General features: G+C 36.0%; 1 protein-coding gene across 1 annotated transcript in view; it reads right to left on the bottom strand.

Moving 5' to 3' along the window:
• The window catches only part of LOC5570957 (netrin receptor unc-5), a 507,697-nt gene that overhangs the window by 373,474 nt on the left and 117,401 nt on the right, over positions 1-16,822 (bottom strand). The window contains exon 7 of the mRNA XM_021845791.1: positions 3,206-3,376. Within this exon, the coding sequence (XP_021701483.1) occupies positions 3,206-3,376 (171 nt within the window). The remainder of the gene's footprint in view (positions 1-3,205; positions 3,377-16,822) is intronic.

Genomic DNA, 16,822 nt, shown 5'->3' with positions numbered 1-16,822 from the left:
CATTATTCTGCTGGTAGATATATATAAATGCATATCCATAAATACACTCTACTGCTTTAGTTCAATGATCGTTCGGTTGTTTTTTCCTGAATGTTGATAGCAATTTATCGAAAGAGACCGTTGTAAAATATACATCCTGGAAATTCAGCCTCACGCAGTATTTATTAAATTCATAACAAATTTATGTAAGCATATATATATACATAGGACATCCTGTAAATATTCTTTCATGTAGCTCTATCGCAATTCCTAAAAAACATATTTCAGAACTGTGAAGACTTAATTTTGGTTTTATTCGACAGGTTTTCTATCTGAAGTGCTTTATCTCTTGCACCCTATAGAAGCTCGTGCAATAATTTGAACTTTGACTACTGATTTTTTCCTTCTGATGTTGTTTATATACATCGATTTCAAATACAGGTGTAGAACGATGTATTGAACTTCTAAACTGCATTTTCGTTTGTCCGAAGTTATGTTGAAGGTGTTGTGGCGAAAGTGAAGTATTGGAAGCCCAAACGTAGTTAATTGCTGAATTGGCATCATAATCAAGAAATTCCTGAAGGAATTCTAAAAGAAAGTGTTATTACTAGAGAGCAGAAATCGTTTATGGATTTACCTAATAACGATAAGCGGGATCTAAATCCATATACCTAAGAAATGAATCTAAACCCTTCCACTTCATATAAAACGCCTTCTATTTGTATGAAGTGTTAGGATTTTGAGCCTGTATGGATTTAGGACACCCTCTGCACTTTCTTTCAGATTATAGAAGCAATTGCTGGAGTTATATCAACCGAATATAATGCTAAATTAGTGTTAAACTTGCATATAGACACATCTCATACATCCAACCGAGGTTCCACAAGTCATTTTAATTTTAATGTCATTAGTTTCACCCTCCCACCTGTTTAACCCACTCCACCTTACATTCTTCTGTGTTCTTTGTTCTTTCTCTCGTTCTTCTTTGCTCTATGTTCCATTCTTCTAGTATACGAATCCTCTCCAGCTATTCATATGCTTATTCGGGACCATAGTAATCAGTCAGCGTAACCTATTCAAGGGCCAAAAATCGCATGCATAAAATATATTTCGTCTAATATCATCTAAAGGAGTGCAGATATCGCAATTTTGAGGTGATTTTTTGCCCTTGAGGGTTCTAAAATCACCAAAACAAGCTGAAAAGCATACCAAAATTTTTCAGAGTTCACTAAAATGAGAAAACTGCACTTACGCCCTTTGCGCCACCTCTAAACCTTCACCGACAATTCCCATTTTTTCACAGGATGTCATTTTGGGACCGATGATCATTTTCCACTTTGTAAATCCTGGCTACGGAAGATTTTTGGAAATAAGCCCCACCCTAATACTACACATGTGATATTTTTTGATCATGCCTAAGGTTTCAAAAAATGAAATGCTGCGTCGAAAAAGGATTTATTGATTCTTGATTTTGACATATGAATTAAATTGCTTAGGTGGGCGGTCTTACCCCGTCTTCCCCTAGTGTGTCCAAAATAATGAAAAACAACGCTTCACAATCCAACTATTTTCAACGTTTTTTTGGATCCTACATGACCGTATGGGCATTTTTATCTCGTAGAGGAAGTTTTTCTTTATATTTTAGCATGTTCTTTGACTTGGTTACGCTGTGTAATTATTTAATTGGGACAAAAAAATAAAATCACTTTCTTAGGGGGTCTAAAATACGACCGTTATCCTACTACAGTAATTTCTCGATTATATCACGGACCCAAAAATTTTTGGCGTGATATACCGAAGCGTGATATGATGAAAATTTATTTTCTGCCATATAATTTTCATCAAAATTTAAGATTTGTATTGCAGAAATAAAGCTAATAAAATGAAAAGCACGTAAGGCATGGGCCAAATGAATACATGTTGCTTGTTTGGGGTTGTTTTTCAATGTAAAATGTATGAATTTCATATAGTTATTGTAGCATGATAAAATTGAATAGAAAACCGTGCCAAAATCGAGAGTGATATAATGGAGCGTTATTAAAACGAGCAGTGATAAAATCGAGAAATTACTGTACTTGTTAAGACTATATCGGTCATGTGACCCAAAGGTATAGAGAGTCTTATAAGATTTTTTGAAAACGTTGAAATTAATAGGTGAATAGGCGTCGCAAGGGAGTGACAGGATTGAAATGAATTAGTTGGTGGAAATTGAGCAAGCCATCGGGTATTTGATAACAAAGCCTAGCTCCAGTTAAGGAATAAGGCAAAATACATGACATTTCAATGCTTACTGGTTCCTCGATGGCTTGCTCATTTTTCACCACTAAATTAATTTCAATCTTGTCGCTCCCTTGAGACATTTCCCTTTACCTTTGGGTCGCCGATATAGCAATAATAAAAAGTAATATAAACAATCTTTTCAGTGAAGATGGAAATGTTTGATCATATCTGATTAACTAGCATATGAAATATAGGTACAATACAAGGAAACTATCGAAACTGGTGACAAAATAATAATGCTAAAATAATAATAAAGCACAGCTCATGCAGAAATCAGGTGAATTCCTGTAGAAGAAAATGCGTGGGGTACGACAATATACAAAATGCTCATGTACATTCCCTTTACATAGCTATCCCTCCATATGGGACACAAATGAGTACCGCGGAACTTAACTTACGTTTCATTAAAGTGAAGCAATAAGTTCAAATCTCATATTGAAACTTTTGAAAATGTCCCACATTGAAACCACGTAAATGAAGTACTTCCTCCATTGGACAATTGCTGTTTATGGTAAGCCTCAAAAGTGGCTAAGATGAATTCAATTACAAACTCCACTTCGAGACGAAAAGACGGTAATGGGCGATGAGTGCCCCTCGCACTCCAAGTGGTGGCATGTGGCGCTCAAAGACAATGTGGTAAATTTGCATAAACATAGTTTGCATTCAGTGCGAAATGGATCGTCGTCAGTAACTGATAGCTAGGTAAATAAAAGTAGGGCCAGGGTGAGAGGAGAGCAAACAAATACTACACTCTAAGCTGGTGCACTAGAAGTGCCAAAACCATCGCTTGATGGAAGGTTGTTTAAATAGCACACCGAACACTCCGAAAGCAGGTTCACTACAAAAAGCTTTTCGATGTTATCTCCTGGGAGCATTTGTCACGTCTTAAAGCATCTCGTTGCTGTCGTCGCCGTACCTGATGTTATAACTGGAAAGGTGCTCTTACCTGTACAGGGCAGACAGTCCGGAGTGGTTTCGGTGTTGTGGCCAACGCAGGGAGCTCCACTGTTCATGGGTTGTGGATTGTTGCACACTCGAGTCCGTTTCTGACCTTGCTTCGGGTGACCAGGACACTTACAGTCCGTCCAGGGTCCCCACGAACTCCAACCGCCGTCGACTGAAAAGGGATAAGAGGGAGAGAACCGTGCATCAGTAAATCATCATCATAATCTTGAATTTATTTGGAGCTGGTCTTAAACGAACAACATAATCCATTTCCTAGCACAAGTCAAATACCGTTAACCCTGGAGACTGATGAGACCAAAATTGTTCACATTGTCGTAAAACACATGTCATCGGTTAATCCCTTTCGAAGCAACGACCATCTCGTTCCATCAGGGCCGATAACCAGTAAACTGCATCGAACTCGTTTCCATCACATTCCCACGGTGTGTCTATAACTGTTATTATTGGAAATAAAAACAATACCTTAAGTTCTGTATTCACCACTTAAAGGATATGGTATCTTAACATCCTCTCCATGATGTATGCATGAATGCAAATCAATGAGAGGAAGGGAGAGGAATTGATGTTGCATTTCAAGCTAACCCTACCCCTCATGGATTACAGTAGAATACACCCCTGCATCTACGCCAGTTCATGCGGGAAGGTATAGGGGTAGGGCAATTTTTTGGGAGACGCTTTCTTTTGGTTGGCAGACTGCCTATCTATCAGGCGTAAGTAATGACAATAGAAATATTAGTAGTAGAACGCTAATGGCGCTGTTCTCACAAAACTGAATTAGTTTATTATCACCTTTAACTGTATCTTTTCATTGTTTGTTCGATGCCATGTTGTTGTGGATGATTTAAACATTTATTTGACACTTTGAGGATCGGTACTCAAGCTGTCAGCGCGTGGCAAACTAGATGTTGGTAACATGAACAGTAGCGACATTAGACGTGCTATGATGAAGGAAGAATGGAAGCATAGAAAAGCAATTTCTTGTCTGTCTCTGGTTCTAGCGATTAATATTTGAATAATTTTGAGTGTGACAGATTAAGAGTTGAAGATAGAAGCAAGTAAAAGATACAACTACAAAGTATGAGGAAAGGAACGGGCCTGGAATTGAACCCATGATCTTCTGCCTATGAAGCAGAAGTTGTAGCCATTTGACCACCAGCCCCGTCATTCAGTGAAGGATATTCAGGTGTTTTTTAGTGATTGTTTTATCATTAACAACGTTTTCAGACACACCGTGATCCCCCTATATGTAAGTAGGTAGTTGGCGGCGCGATACCATGAAAAAGACATCGCATCGGTTCATCGTCTTAAATTATCTCGTGCGCGAGAGATGCCTTCTAGCTATCCGTTTTATTCCGGCAAATGGCTGCGCGTAAAGATTCCCAAATGGCTACAAACTGTAACGACAAAAGAGCCTACCCATAAAACTGCGCTCCGAAGTTATCAATAACGACCGGCTTTATCTATTTATTGCTTCGCGTTTGTCGCTCTGCCGAAACCCGAACCCAAAAAGATAGCTAAGGAATACCATTTTGTGATATTGAAATTAAATACCAGCATGCTTAGGTGTTAGTAAGAGAAAAATACAAAAAATCAATACCAAAATTTAAAATGAATAACACTTGCACAATAGAATACTTATGTATGTTACAACTGCATGTATAACAATATGTTTCAATGGAATAACATATAGGCTAGTTCTATTATGAAAACGTGATTTGTATTCGTCAGGTCTCTATATTTAGCCATATAATTGCAAGTCTAGTATAATTCGAGGTATTATAGCTCATTCTGGTTTGTGATTACTACAGGTTAGTTATTTTCTTCTGATCGGAATGACAATCTCATACGCCCTCTACCCCAAAACGAATTGCGAGTTGTCCCCAGATATAGGAGTCTACAAGCGTCAATGTGTGTTTTCTTTCTTATGTTGATGCATTTTTGGTTTATGTTCAATGTTCACGGGTATGTAGCTACTAATTTGATGGCATTGGGGGTTATGAGTGGGGGGAGTAATGTGGTGCGTGCCCACTCTCGCTATATGGCGGCTGCCATGCACGACGACGACATGAGCGAAACATGAAATAAATTATCGGATTAAGCGCAGTTAAGTGCAAGCTTTAGATGCTGATTTATGTGAGGAGCTTGCGTCTGAAATCGAGTTAAGTGGCAAGTCGTGGGTAGGTGCGTTTCAAGGTCGAGGAAATGTTTTGGTTCGCCGGTTGTTGACTGGAGTTGTTGGGCAAAGTTTCTTGGAAAGTGTAATGAATTGTACTTTGGAAATCAAGCTGAAAAATTCGAAAAATCAGTGAATACTCAAAAAACCAATTCCGGCATTGAGAGAGGAAAACACATTAGTACTGACTAATTGCGGAGAAGCTCAACAGCTTGCTATGCAGTTTGAAAGTGCGCACAATTTTAAATTAGGACTTGCTAGTCTAATTGAAAATCAAGTTACTCAGGACTTCGAAAGCATCCTCAATCAAGAGGATGTTTGCGAATATTCCTGGGAACTGATTGGGAAGAAGTGAGAACTATAACCGAAAAATTCAGAAATATGCAAGGCCCTGGCGATGATGACATTTTCTACATTTTTATCAAAAAACTTCCAGAATGTAGATTATCATTCTTGGTTGATATATTTAACAAATGAGTGATTCCAAGCAACAGCACCAAAATTTGGTAAATTTTTTAATTCATTTTTTTCTATTGAGCTGAAACTTTGCACAGTTTTCCAGTTCCATCTAAATCGTCATTTTCCGATATCAAATCTTCAAGTTGAGTCACGACTAACTTTTCAAAAGGGTGTATGTGAAAATGGTTCAAAAATATTCAAAAAGCTGCACAGCAAAAACGGTTCGTTCGATTTTTAGACAACTAAAGAAACAAAGTTAGACAACTAAATAAAGATTCTAAAAAAATACACACAGTAAAAAAAAATTTTTTTTTGCATTAAAAAACATAATTTTTGACACGAAAACTCAAATATCTCAAAACCCTATCGGAATACCAACGTAATTTTTTGAGGGAAAACGGTCCATTATATTAGCTATCTACCATAAACATTTGGTGATGGTAAACCAATAAACAAAAAAGTTATGACATTTCAAACATGTCACAATTTTCACATTAAGTAGAAAAAAAATTTTTTTTTCGGTGTAAATTATTACGGGAACCGCAGTTTGTTGCTGATTTTATTGTTAAGAGCCTTGCGTGAATTAAACAAGTCGTTTTCATGTATTCATTAGTATTATGTATATTATATGTATAAATATTATGTATATGTATAAATATTATATGTATATGTATATATGTATAAATTAAAATGAATTAACAGATTACACGAAAATAATTTTTTTTGTACCAGGATATTTTTTTTAGAGTACGATCGATGAGTTTCTAAATGTTATATACAAACTTTAAAAGTTTTGGATTTGGGTATGCGTTATGAGATCATGAAAACATTTTATTAATACTTATTTATTTATTTATTGTTATTCATTTTTTTTACAATATCGAACACTTTTGCATCATTATCAGTACAGTTCGAGTATAGTTTTGCTTTAATTTTATTTTCTGACAATGGAATGAAACAGTGAAATGTTTGGGTTCCTTGGATCGTTTTCGCGTTATTATATTGCTCGCTGAGCTCTGATGCCGTTAATTCGTACTCTTCAGTAGTAGTAAAACAAAATGATAATTTTGTTAAATCTTCATCTTTTCTGCGATTCGCCCAATCAAATAGTTCTTTTGCAGTTTTAATTGGATGCTCACGTTCTTTGGCTAAACTTGCTCTTGTGGCCATGCGCTTTATGGTTCCTCCAATAGCATCACAAGGACCTTTGCCATGTGACGTAGCAAAGAAATGCCATTCTGCATCAATTCCGTACCTTGAATTTAAATTGACATAGGCTCGAAAAATTCTTACGGTTTTTGTACTGCGATGTTGCTCCATCAGACATGAAATATATCTTTCTGATTTCTTTATCCTTATCAACGCGTAAAAAGTTAATCATTTTGGCAATGAACAAATTTACAGATACTGAGTCGTGTCTTAAATCTTCGGAAATTAAAATAAAACTAAAATGTTCAATTTGCGTACTTCCATTGAAATAAATAACGAATGGATGAATTGTAGCTTGTTGTACGTTCCAGTGATGGGACTGCACTTCATCTTGCAATACAAAGCTATAGTTTTCAGAAAAATCACAAATGACTAAAAATTCACCATCTTGTAATGTATTTTTCGTATTTTTTAAAAAGCGGGATTGCTCTGTTTTAATAAAGTCGTGAGGAATTAAACTTTCTAATTTCAAGCAAAAAAATGACACAAACTCATCTACAGGTTTTACAATAGTTTCTAGGTCACACCTATTCGTGGTCACCCATTGCTCAAATGATAACTGATCAATATAATTTTCTTCAAACTCAGCGAATAAAGTATTTTCCAATGATGAAGAATCTGGACAATCCGAACAAGATCGTAGATAGCAATTTGATGTTGTATTTTCACACAAAAGACTACCAGTTAACATTTTAATATCCTTTGATAAATTGATTCTTTTCAAACTATGTAAGATTAGGTTAATATTTTCGTGTGTTGTGCACACACAAACATTATGTGTTCCTGAATTGGATAGAAGCTTGCATTGCCTTGGACGAAGGCTTGCAAATGAGGAAAAACCTACCTTAATATTTTCGTTAATTTCCTTGAAGCGTGTATACGCTTCTTTCAAAGTAGTCATCATTAATCGTTTTTGGATTGCTTGACGCTTTCCATCTTTTTTTACAGATACATAATCTTTTTGGCCAGGCATAGCTCTACTTACTTCATCGTCTTCAAAATATTGAATTATTTTTTCTTTTGTCTCATCTGTTAATGAAGTACTCGACCTAGCATTTTTGGTTGCAAGACAGTTATTTTTGAATTGTTTTGCCTCTTTTGCTGTATTTCTATTGGTTTTGAACTCATCAATGGCGTCTTGAATAGACCACGAGCTTGGCAGCATCGACAAAATCAATAATTTTTCTTTCCTTGTCGTGGCTAGATTCGAGAACCTTTCATTCATATTCATAATTACCTCATCGTAGTCTGTATTTTCCACATCCTCAGGTCCTAATTTGAAGAGGTTTCTTCGTACAGCTTCGTTGATTTCACGGTATTTTTTCTCTGGACGATTGACGTAACCCATCTTCGTCCATTTAATCGGAGTCACTTTTATTCCAGCTATCCCTTCGTTGAAGCGTTCGATGTTGACCTTCTGGATGCACTCATCTTCTGATTGATTTGTTGAAACAGATGTCGCTGATGGTACCGTGGCAAGACTATCTGCACTTGGTACTTCTGGTAACTCCTCAGTTGTTGTCGGTGCATCTAGTAATTCCTCAGTTGTTGTTGTTTTCGAACTTTCTGCAACCTGATCCACCGATGATGTACAGATTGCCCGTTTGTCAACGTTTAAACGGTAGGACGTACAAATGCGTAAATTTGTATTCAATGTAGACATTGGAGCATAACCAGCCGCTTTCAGTTTATCTATGGTGCTTTCGGTGAGATTTCGTAGCTCTTTCGAACACTTTTTTTTCTGCAAACGGCCTGCAACAGTTGAGAAAGCGACTACTCATGTTGCTCGTTAGATTTTAATAAACAAAATCACTTTTAAGTTTTTACTGACTAGTTTGGTGTCGTTTGCTTGACTGAAGAAAAATTTTACAATTAAATCTTTTATAACCATAGTGGTAGTATATTTTTAGCTTTTTCGTGAGTATGTTCATGGTATGTACCTATCATGTTTTTGATGTTGTTGAAGTTACTCGCTTTCTCCCAAATATGATTAACAAAGTCTATTCTCTACCAAGGCGGGTCTATACCCAAGTGTAATCAGATTTTAACTTTGTGGAGAAAACCAGCGCCGAGAAAACCGACCTGCTTTACGTATACTAGATCGCCTGGGTATAGACCCGCCTAGTTCTCTACGAGGTAAACTTTTTGCAGGTAAACTAGTCGTATACCTGTATAGAAAACTTTTTTTGTAGCTTTTGTCTTCAATATTAGATTTCTTATAGGTTTCTTTTATCAAAAGGATTCAACACTATTGAGAGAATTTTTCTTCAGTTACGTACAATAAAAAATATGACACTATCAAGACTTTAGATCACAACACTGGATCGCGTCTAACTTTCTAATAGATGCTATAATAGTTATGAATAATTAAATAAAATATCATGAAAACAACTTGTTAACCTCATGTGGTACCCTTAACAAAAAATTGAGCAACAAACTGCGGTCCTAAAAAAAATTAACAATGAAAAAAAAAAAATTTTTCACTAAGTGTCAAATTTGTGAAATATTTGAAATGTCATAACTTTTTTGTTTATTGGCTTACCATCACCAAATTTTTATGGTAGATAGCTAATATAATGGACCGTTTTCCCTAAAAAAATTACGTTGGTATTCCGATAGGGTTTTGAGATATTTGAGTTTTTGTGACAAAAATGATGTTTTTTAATGCAAAAAAATTTTTTTTTACTGTGTGTATTTTTTTTGGAATCTTTATTTAGTTGTCTAACTTTGTTTCTTTAGTTGTCTAACAATCGAACGAACCGTTTTTGCTGTGCAGCTTTTTGAATATTTTTGAACCATTTTCACATACACCCTTTTGAAAAGTTAGTCGTGACTCAACTTGAAGATTTGATATCGGAAAATGACGATTTAGATGGAACTGAAAAACTGTGCAAAGTTTCAGATATTTTTGAAATGGTCGATCAGAATCGACTTGCATGCCTCCGTGGAATCCCTCAAATGTTTTCAGTTGGCATATTTTCCTGACAAATAGAAAAATGCCAAGTTTGTACCAATCTTAAAACCAGAAAAAAATCCTGCAGAAACTTCTAGCTATCGTCCAATCAGTTTACTTTCCTCCATCCAAATTTTTTGAGAAGCCCTTTTTGAACAGAATGATGGTCTACATCAACGAAAATTCAATTTTAAGAAAGATTATGTAATAGAACTCGGAACATCTTCACGAAATGATCTTGGTTTTTGCATAAATTTGTTAAACTCATCCACATATTCCGTTTTCATCTTGGCTTAAAGACCTGTCAGCAATAAATTATAATCCAAATGCCTTAGTAAAAGATCATCTACAACGTCGTGGGCATCAAAAATTTCAGTTATGACATAAATTAAACGTAACTGGATGGCGCTTCCCCTGCTGGGCCTTACAAACGAACCAGATGGCCGAACAACCGTAGCCACTTTTTTCCCATGAAGTCCGCTGCTCTCTCACCTGTCAAGAATAGGGTTTCATTCTCAACTTTTATGACATTTCCTCTTGCACCAGCCAGTGTCGTCACATTTAATGTTGACCGCGCCATTACCGCCCTTCATCAAGAATCACACCACCGTGATGGTGCGATGAAAAAAGGCGTCTTGCTGTTTTAAATGCTTGTCAGTTCGAATAATCTCCAGAATTTTATCTGTAATTAAAATCACGCACGACTGCTGACGCCGACTGATACCGGAGCATCGGTCATTTGGTGGGCACATTTTTCTATTGCGATGGGAAAGTTTCTTATTTGACAATGGGTAGAACAACCGTGAAGCATTTGTGGCGAGTGGATTACACTGAAGCCTCCATTTACGTAATAGGTCGTGGGTACGTAGAATTATTTATTAAATTCGGACATAGGGCATAGAGTATCATCATACCTGCCACACGATATACGAATGCGAAAATAGCAACTTTGGCAAAAAAAACTCTCAATTAATAACTGTGGAAGTGCCCATTGAACACTAAGCTGAGATGCAGGCTTTGTTCCAGTGGGAACGTATTGCCAAGAAGATGAAAAAGCAGAAGGAAAGTTGGTGGCAACGTCTTATAGGAGACCTGACTGTAAAACGAGTTTGGTTTATAAAAGTAGAGTTCATGACCTCGAAATTCAATTTTTGAAATTTCATGGAGCCCAGTAATTTTCCGATGGCTCATGACAAGTAATGGTCTTGATAGCTTAACTACTTCTAAGAATTGTTTTGAGTATACGCCTTTAGATCTACAAGCGTAACCAATGACCTTTCGAAGGGTAAACATGAGGAATTGTTTAATTATATTTACCAAGATTCATGTATAACGAAAGGTTATCCAAGAACTACTTGAATTACAGATCATCAATTCTACAGGCATAACGAGCGAACTTTCAAAAACATGCGAACTACAGTATTGGAAAATGCTTTTGGAAGTTTTTATATTTTCCATACCAAATGGTTAACTCTAGAGCTATGATCTGAGTTAATTATGAATGATTTTTTACAGTCTATTCAAAAGCGGATAGCGAAAGGCCACAACCAAGAGCCAGAACGTTGGAAGTTATATAACTTTCATTCACTTTCCCTAAACGAACACATTTCAAAAGGTGATAATATTTATAAAGTTTTATTAATTTAGGGTTAAACCTTAAAATAGTGCGGTGAGTATCGCTCACGAATTTTAATTTAAGAGAGATACCAACCAGTCAATCGCATGATTCTTATTATGATTAGTTATCATTCAAAATGATCACTCCTCTCTGTTTCGAACTTGAAGTTTTAATTATTCTAATATAATAAAGCCATGTATTTCAAGAGATAGAATAATTTTAGTTGAATTTCAAAGCGCAAAATATTTGCAGTTACTATTTTAGAATTGATTGCTATTTGATTATTTTCATTTTTCTTGTGCGTAACCATCAGAGGTCGATAACATTGAATTAAATTGTGTGCCGTTTCCCTTAAGGTGATTATCGGTCAAGCTGTTCAAAAATTATGATTAAAAAAAATGCAGAGTTGCGAATTTTTCTGGTCATTCTATTTCGGAAATGGTCACCCTAATAAAAAAATCCAAAAACACGTGTATCCTTATTTCGGATAAGGAACAACATAGCAAATTTTCACGGATTTCGGTGACCCACTAGATCGGTTTTTCATGGAATGGCTGAAAAAACATTCGCAGGATTTTGTGAAAACGGTGCTCAGCATTTTGCAAGAATCTTGCCAAAATTTATTTTGTAATCCTGCACAGTGTTCAGAAATCTGAAAAATTCAAGTCTAGCATTTCCTATGAACCTCGCTCAATATTCCATTACAATCCAAACTAGGATTATATTAATGCCCTACCTAACATTTTGTGAAAATCCAGTAAAGTTTCACTTGACGAATTTGACCTACAATTTTCTTTAAAGTGTGACAGAAATTCAAATTATTCTTCTATTAAATAATTAAATATAGGCTTTCTCACCACTCACTTCAAAACTACGACTACAAGTTAAATTTTTTTGAAGTACAGTTCTAACGGTTCTAAGAAGAGGAAAATTACTATTGGAGATATGCTCTAACATCAAGTTGGTAGAACTATCAACGGGCTAGATATGAGACGAATCTAAAAACTCTTCGCGGACTACACAAAGCCCACTGGCCGTACGTTTTGCAGCCCTGGCTTATATCAATTCAGTATTATCTCAGTTTTCAATGTTACGCAATTTTACAGTACTATGCATCGTCTAGAAGAAAAAAAAATCATTTTGTGTTACCGTAAAACGGGGTATCTTTGATAATGCGGGTAACTTTGATAGTGCGTTACCCACCATATACTAAACGAAATACCATAATTTCTGTTAATCGGTTAAGCAAACCGAATGCAAAACTAAAGAATATTAGTATGACACTTCATCTGAGAGCAGTTTCCATTTGAATCGAGAAAATTTGAGGTTTTATAAACGAATATTAAAAATTTATACTATTTTAGCATATTCGAAACGCTTACAAACAATCCGCTCTACGTTCATTATTTGATGTAGTTTTGAAAAATTGTTCACTTATATTGAGCTAAGCTGTCAATATTTATCAAAGAACTTAAATATGGTCTCAAATCTCTTAGCGAAAAGCATTTTCACAAACTGGGACCATTTTTGTAATCTAAGTCAGAAATTTCCATATAACGTTAAACTTACTTGTTTAGTACTTGTTTTATATTTTAGTACAGTACTTGTTTTAAAAATATAAATTATAATACATTGAAACAGCATGCATAAATATTCAAGTTTTCTTCGAAAAAACTATCAAAGTTACCCCGTTTTACGGTACTTTCAATCAATATAAAGTGAAGTGAAGACCAAAAAACAAAACATAATCCAAACCATCAAGAGAACGATTTTTCAGTGGACTATGTTAGTTCCGCTGATTTAGTACATCCTTCAATGATCCGAGTTTACACTAAATTCTAAAAAAAATTGTGCTTAGCAAACGCTTGGTGAAAAGCATACATATTTCATTTACGTTGTATGACGTTACTAGGATAAAGTAAATGGAGGCTTTAGTGTTTTCGAAATAAAGAACAATTGAAACAAGCTTCTTCCAGATGACGTTGAGAGGAACCTGTCATGCAAAGGGGAAAGCCTCAGGAGGTCATAATTGGCTGTTGGAATGGAGGTTTATGTGACTCGTAATTGAATTCTATATTGAATGCCTTGCATGAGCCAGTGATAGGGTACAAATTACGTTTCATCATCTTGAGAATTAGTCCAATAATTATTCCAGTAATTTCCAAGCAGGAAACAGCGTTATCAGAGCCCGTCCATCAGTTCTGACTTTCACGATGTTCCGCTTTCGAGCATTAAAAGTCGTATTAATGTATGCCGTTCAAGTGACTAATCCCTCGCCGTACTCAAACACGGTTGGAATAAGTCGTTTTTAATGACGCCTCTTTAATGCCATCCATACGAGAATGTGATAAGTTTTCTTGGTTCTCCCTCCATCTCGAAACAGACACCATATGAACTGAACTGCCGGTATAAAGTGGCACTCTCTGCGTCTTCAAATGGCTTCTTCGGCGGCGACGGCGTCAGACACATGTTCATGACATTCTTTCTGATTTTGTTTTTTTTCCATAAAACCGAAACGTGGAAGGGATTTCAGCTCTTATCGTTCTTTCACTTGTCTGTCGGCTCCCTGTGTTCCCCTTGCATTCATCATAAGAACTTGACTGCCTGCCTGCTGCTGCTGTCTGTCTGAATGTGCTTCACTTCTTTTTTCCAATATCACTCGAAGGCTTTTTGTAAATTAAAAAAAGGAAATCATGGAAGAGTCTGCCTCTCGGCCTTTAATCCGGAGACTCCCCCGGATTTTTTTAATCTCCGATTGGGGAACCGAACAGAAGCCCTTTCAGGTTGTCGCTCCACGCGTTCGGTTCGTTCAAACTATACTTACAGTATTGGACAATTCATTTGAATTTCTGTACAAAATGATAAACTTTGGTAGGCTAGATCTCAGTTTTTCATGAACATATTCGATTGAAATTTACAGCACGTCAGACAATGTCAGACATTACTTCAATTTTAACATACAATTTTTGAGTACTTTTTCCAATCGAGAGTTCAGAAGTAGTAAAGATTTGACTAAAATCATGATTAGTTTATGATCTCACCCTAAAAACTTTGGTGCCCAAGTGTGTAAGCTTCTTGTTACTGAGCAAACGAATAGTTTACAAGTTTTTTTTACCACTACTACGATCGAAAACAAATACTCCTCTATCTTTCAGTGGTGATAGTTCTATCTTGATTCATTTATTTACATGAAAAACAACGAAATTCATACACGGTTATCAATGAATTTTAGGGCGGGATCATAAGCTATACGAGAAATGTTTTGAGAAAAAAATATAAACGGTTTATCTGAAAATATGAAAGCTCTACACAAAAACTGTGTCTCGCCTATATCTACTATTTTGCTGAAGAAACCACGCAACTATTCCTTCATTTTTTAATATTGTACAGTTAACTCTCCCTTACTCGATATTCTGTATCTCGATATCGAGTTAGAGAACCATAGTAAAAGATGGTTTTCATGGTTCGATGGTCCCTTGGATCGCAGTTGCACTGGTTTTGTGTTCTGTAACTCGACTAGATGGTCCCTTCAATATCGAGTAAGGGAGAGTTAACTGTAATTATAATAATTTTTAAAAAAAATCAGTTTTTTGCATTTCAACCTGTGAATGGGAAAACCACTTAGAAATGTATGTTGAATTTCAAGTAATGACTAAAGAACTGTGAAAATTCCATTCAAATCGGTCCAGTCATAACTCAAAATTCTGTAAAATTTACAATTTTCAATGCAAAATCTAAAAAGGTCCAACTGTATTGTCCAACACTGTACTCAATACTTGTATTCAGCTTTCAAGTTTTATTGTACGGCACCTGATAAAATATTTCGATGGGGAAGCGAACATTGTGACGTGAGTGTTCGGAAGCATGTCGGTCGTCCGGGATTTGGGATGTTTTTGCTTTTTCTCTTTTGAACGTTCTGACAACCTGCGCAGCGCATACCGAATCTCTCGAGAAAGGCGCGTAGTCGTCTCTGGGTGGCGGTTTTAATCTTTTGATGTTGGTTCGTTTGCATTCCGACGACGACGACGTCAAAGAAGGTCTGCACCGGGATGATAGATAGACTGATGAAGGCTCAATGAGGCGGTGAACTGCATTTAAATATATTGAGTAATCATAACAATTCAACCTGGAGTGACAGGTGCATGTCAATATGTTGTGGTTTGGAGAATGACGAGCCGGGTTTTAATCAGGGAGCTGAATTGATTTGTTGCAATGTTGGGTGCATCCAGAATCCATTACGCGGTCATTGCCAGCTGATAAACGTTATTTGAAGTGTAATTGAGCGCTTGAAAAATGTGTTTCGCATGCTAGAGATAGAATCAAAAATATGAGTATGAAAAAATATTTGTAAAAATTAATTCTGAACAAGTTCTTGTTTGATATCCTGGATGAATTTCTGTTGGACTTACTGTAGGCAACTTTCGAAAAGATCCTTTCAGAATATATGGAAAAAAATGCGAGAAGAACCCCTAACGGATTCCCTGCAGAATGTAATGAAGGAACTTCCAGAAATCTCTGGCAGATTTCCAATGAGTTTTTTTTTATCATTTGCAACTACAAGCATGAAAATGAAATTTTCTTAACACTTCAGTCGTCGCCCTGTTGTATTTTCTACAACAGTAGAGAAAAAAGCTCGCTTTTCGTTCACAACAGCAGCGTGGTGGTTCTGACAGTGGCAAACCATGCGACGACTGAAAGGTTAAAAACCAGACCGCTACTCTCCTTAAAAAAAACTCTCGTTACTTTTCAAAAGGACACAGAGGCTCTCTTTGTTTACTTTCTCTTTAATCAATAACTAAGCCACATTAATCACTTCTGTTGCATTTTTTTGTATGAAACGTTAGCCAAGGATATTATCTTGATCCATAGTAATAGACTTCCCAAGAGCTTTAATATTTCACTTTTATTATCTAAAGAGAGCGAGAAAGGAGAGTTTCTCTCATTGTTACATAGGTCCTTTTGAAGCAGCAATGCGAGGCATGCCCCTTCAAGAAAAATCGAGCATTCAACACTAAAGAAACATGTGAGTCGCAGACAAAATAGGCCTATCACTAACACACGAAGTGTTAAAGTTCAATTCGTCCTTTTTTTTAAATACTCTAATAATCCCTTATTCAAATTTAAAAAAAAAAAAGTTTAGTTATGCCCTTTCATATGAGTAGGAATTTTCGCTGATAACTCCATT

This window comes from Aedes aegypti, chromosome 2 (genome assembly GCF_002204515.2).
Source record: "Aedes aegypti strain LVP_AGWG chromosome 2, AaegL5.0 Primary Assembly, whole genome shotgun sequence".
NCBI lineage: Eukaryota > Metazoa > Arthropoda > Insecta > Diptera > Culicidae > Aedes > Aedes aegypti.
The sequence above is the reverse complement of the archived record's forward strand: the minus strand, read 5'-3'. Positions and strand labels throughout refer to the sequence as shown.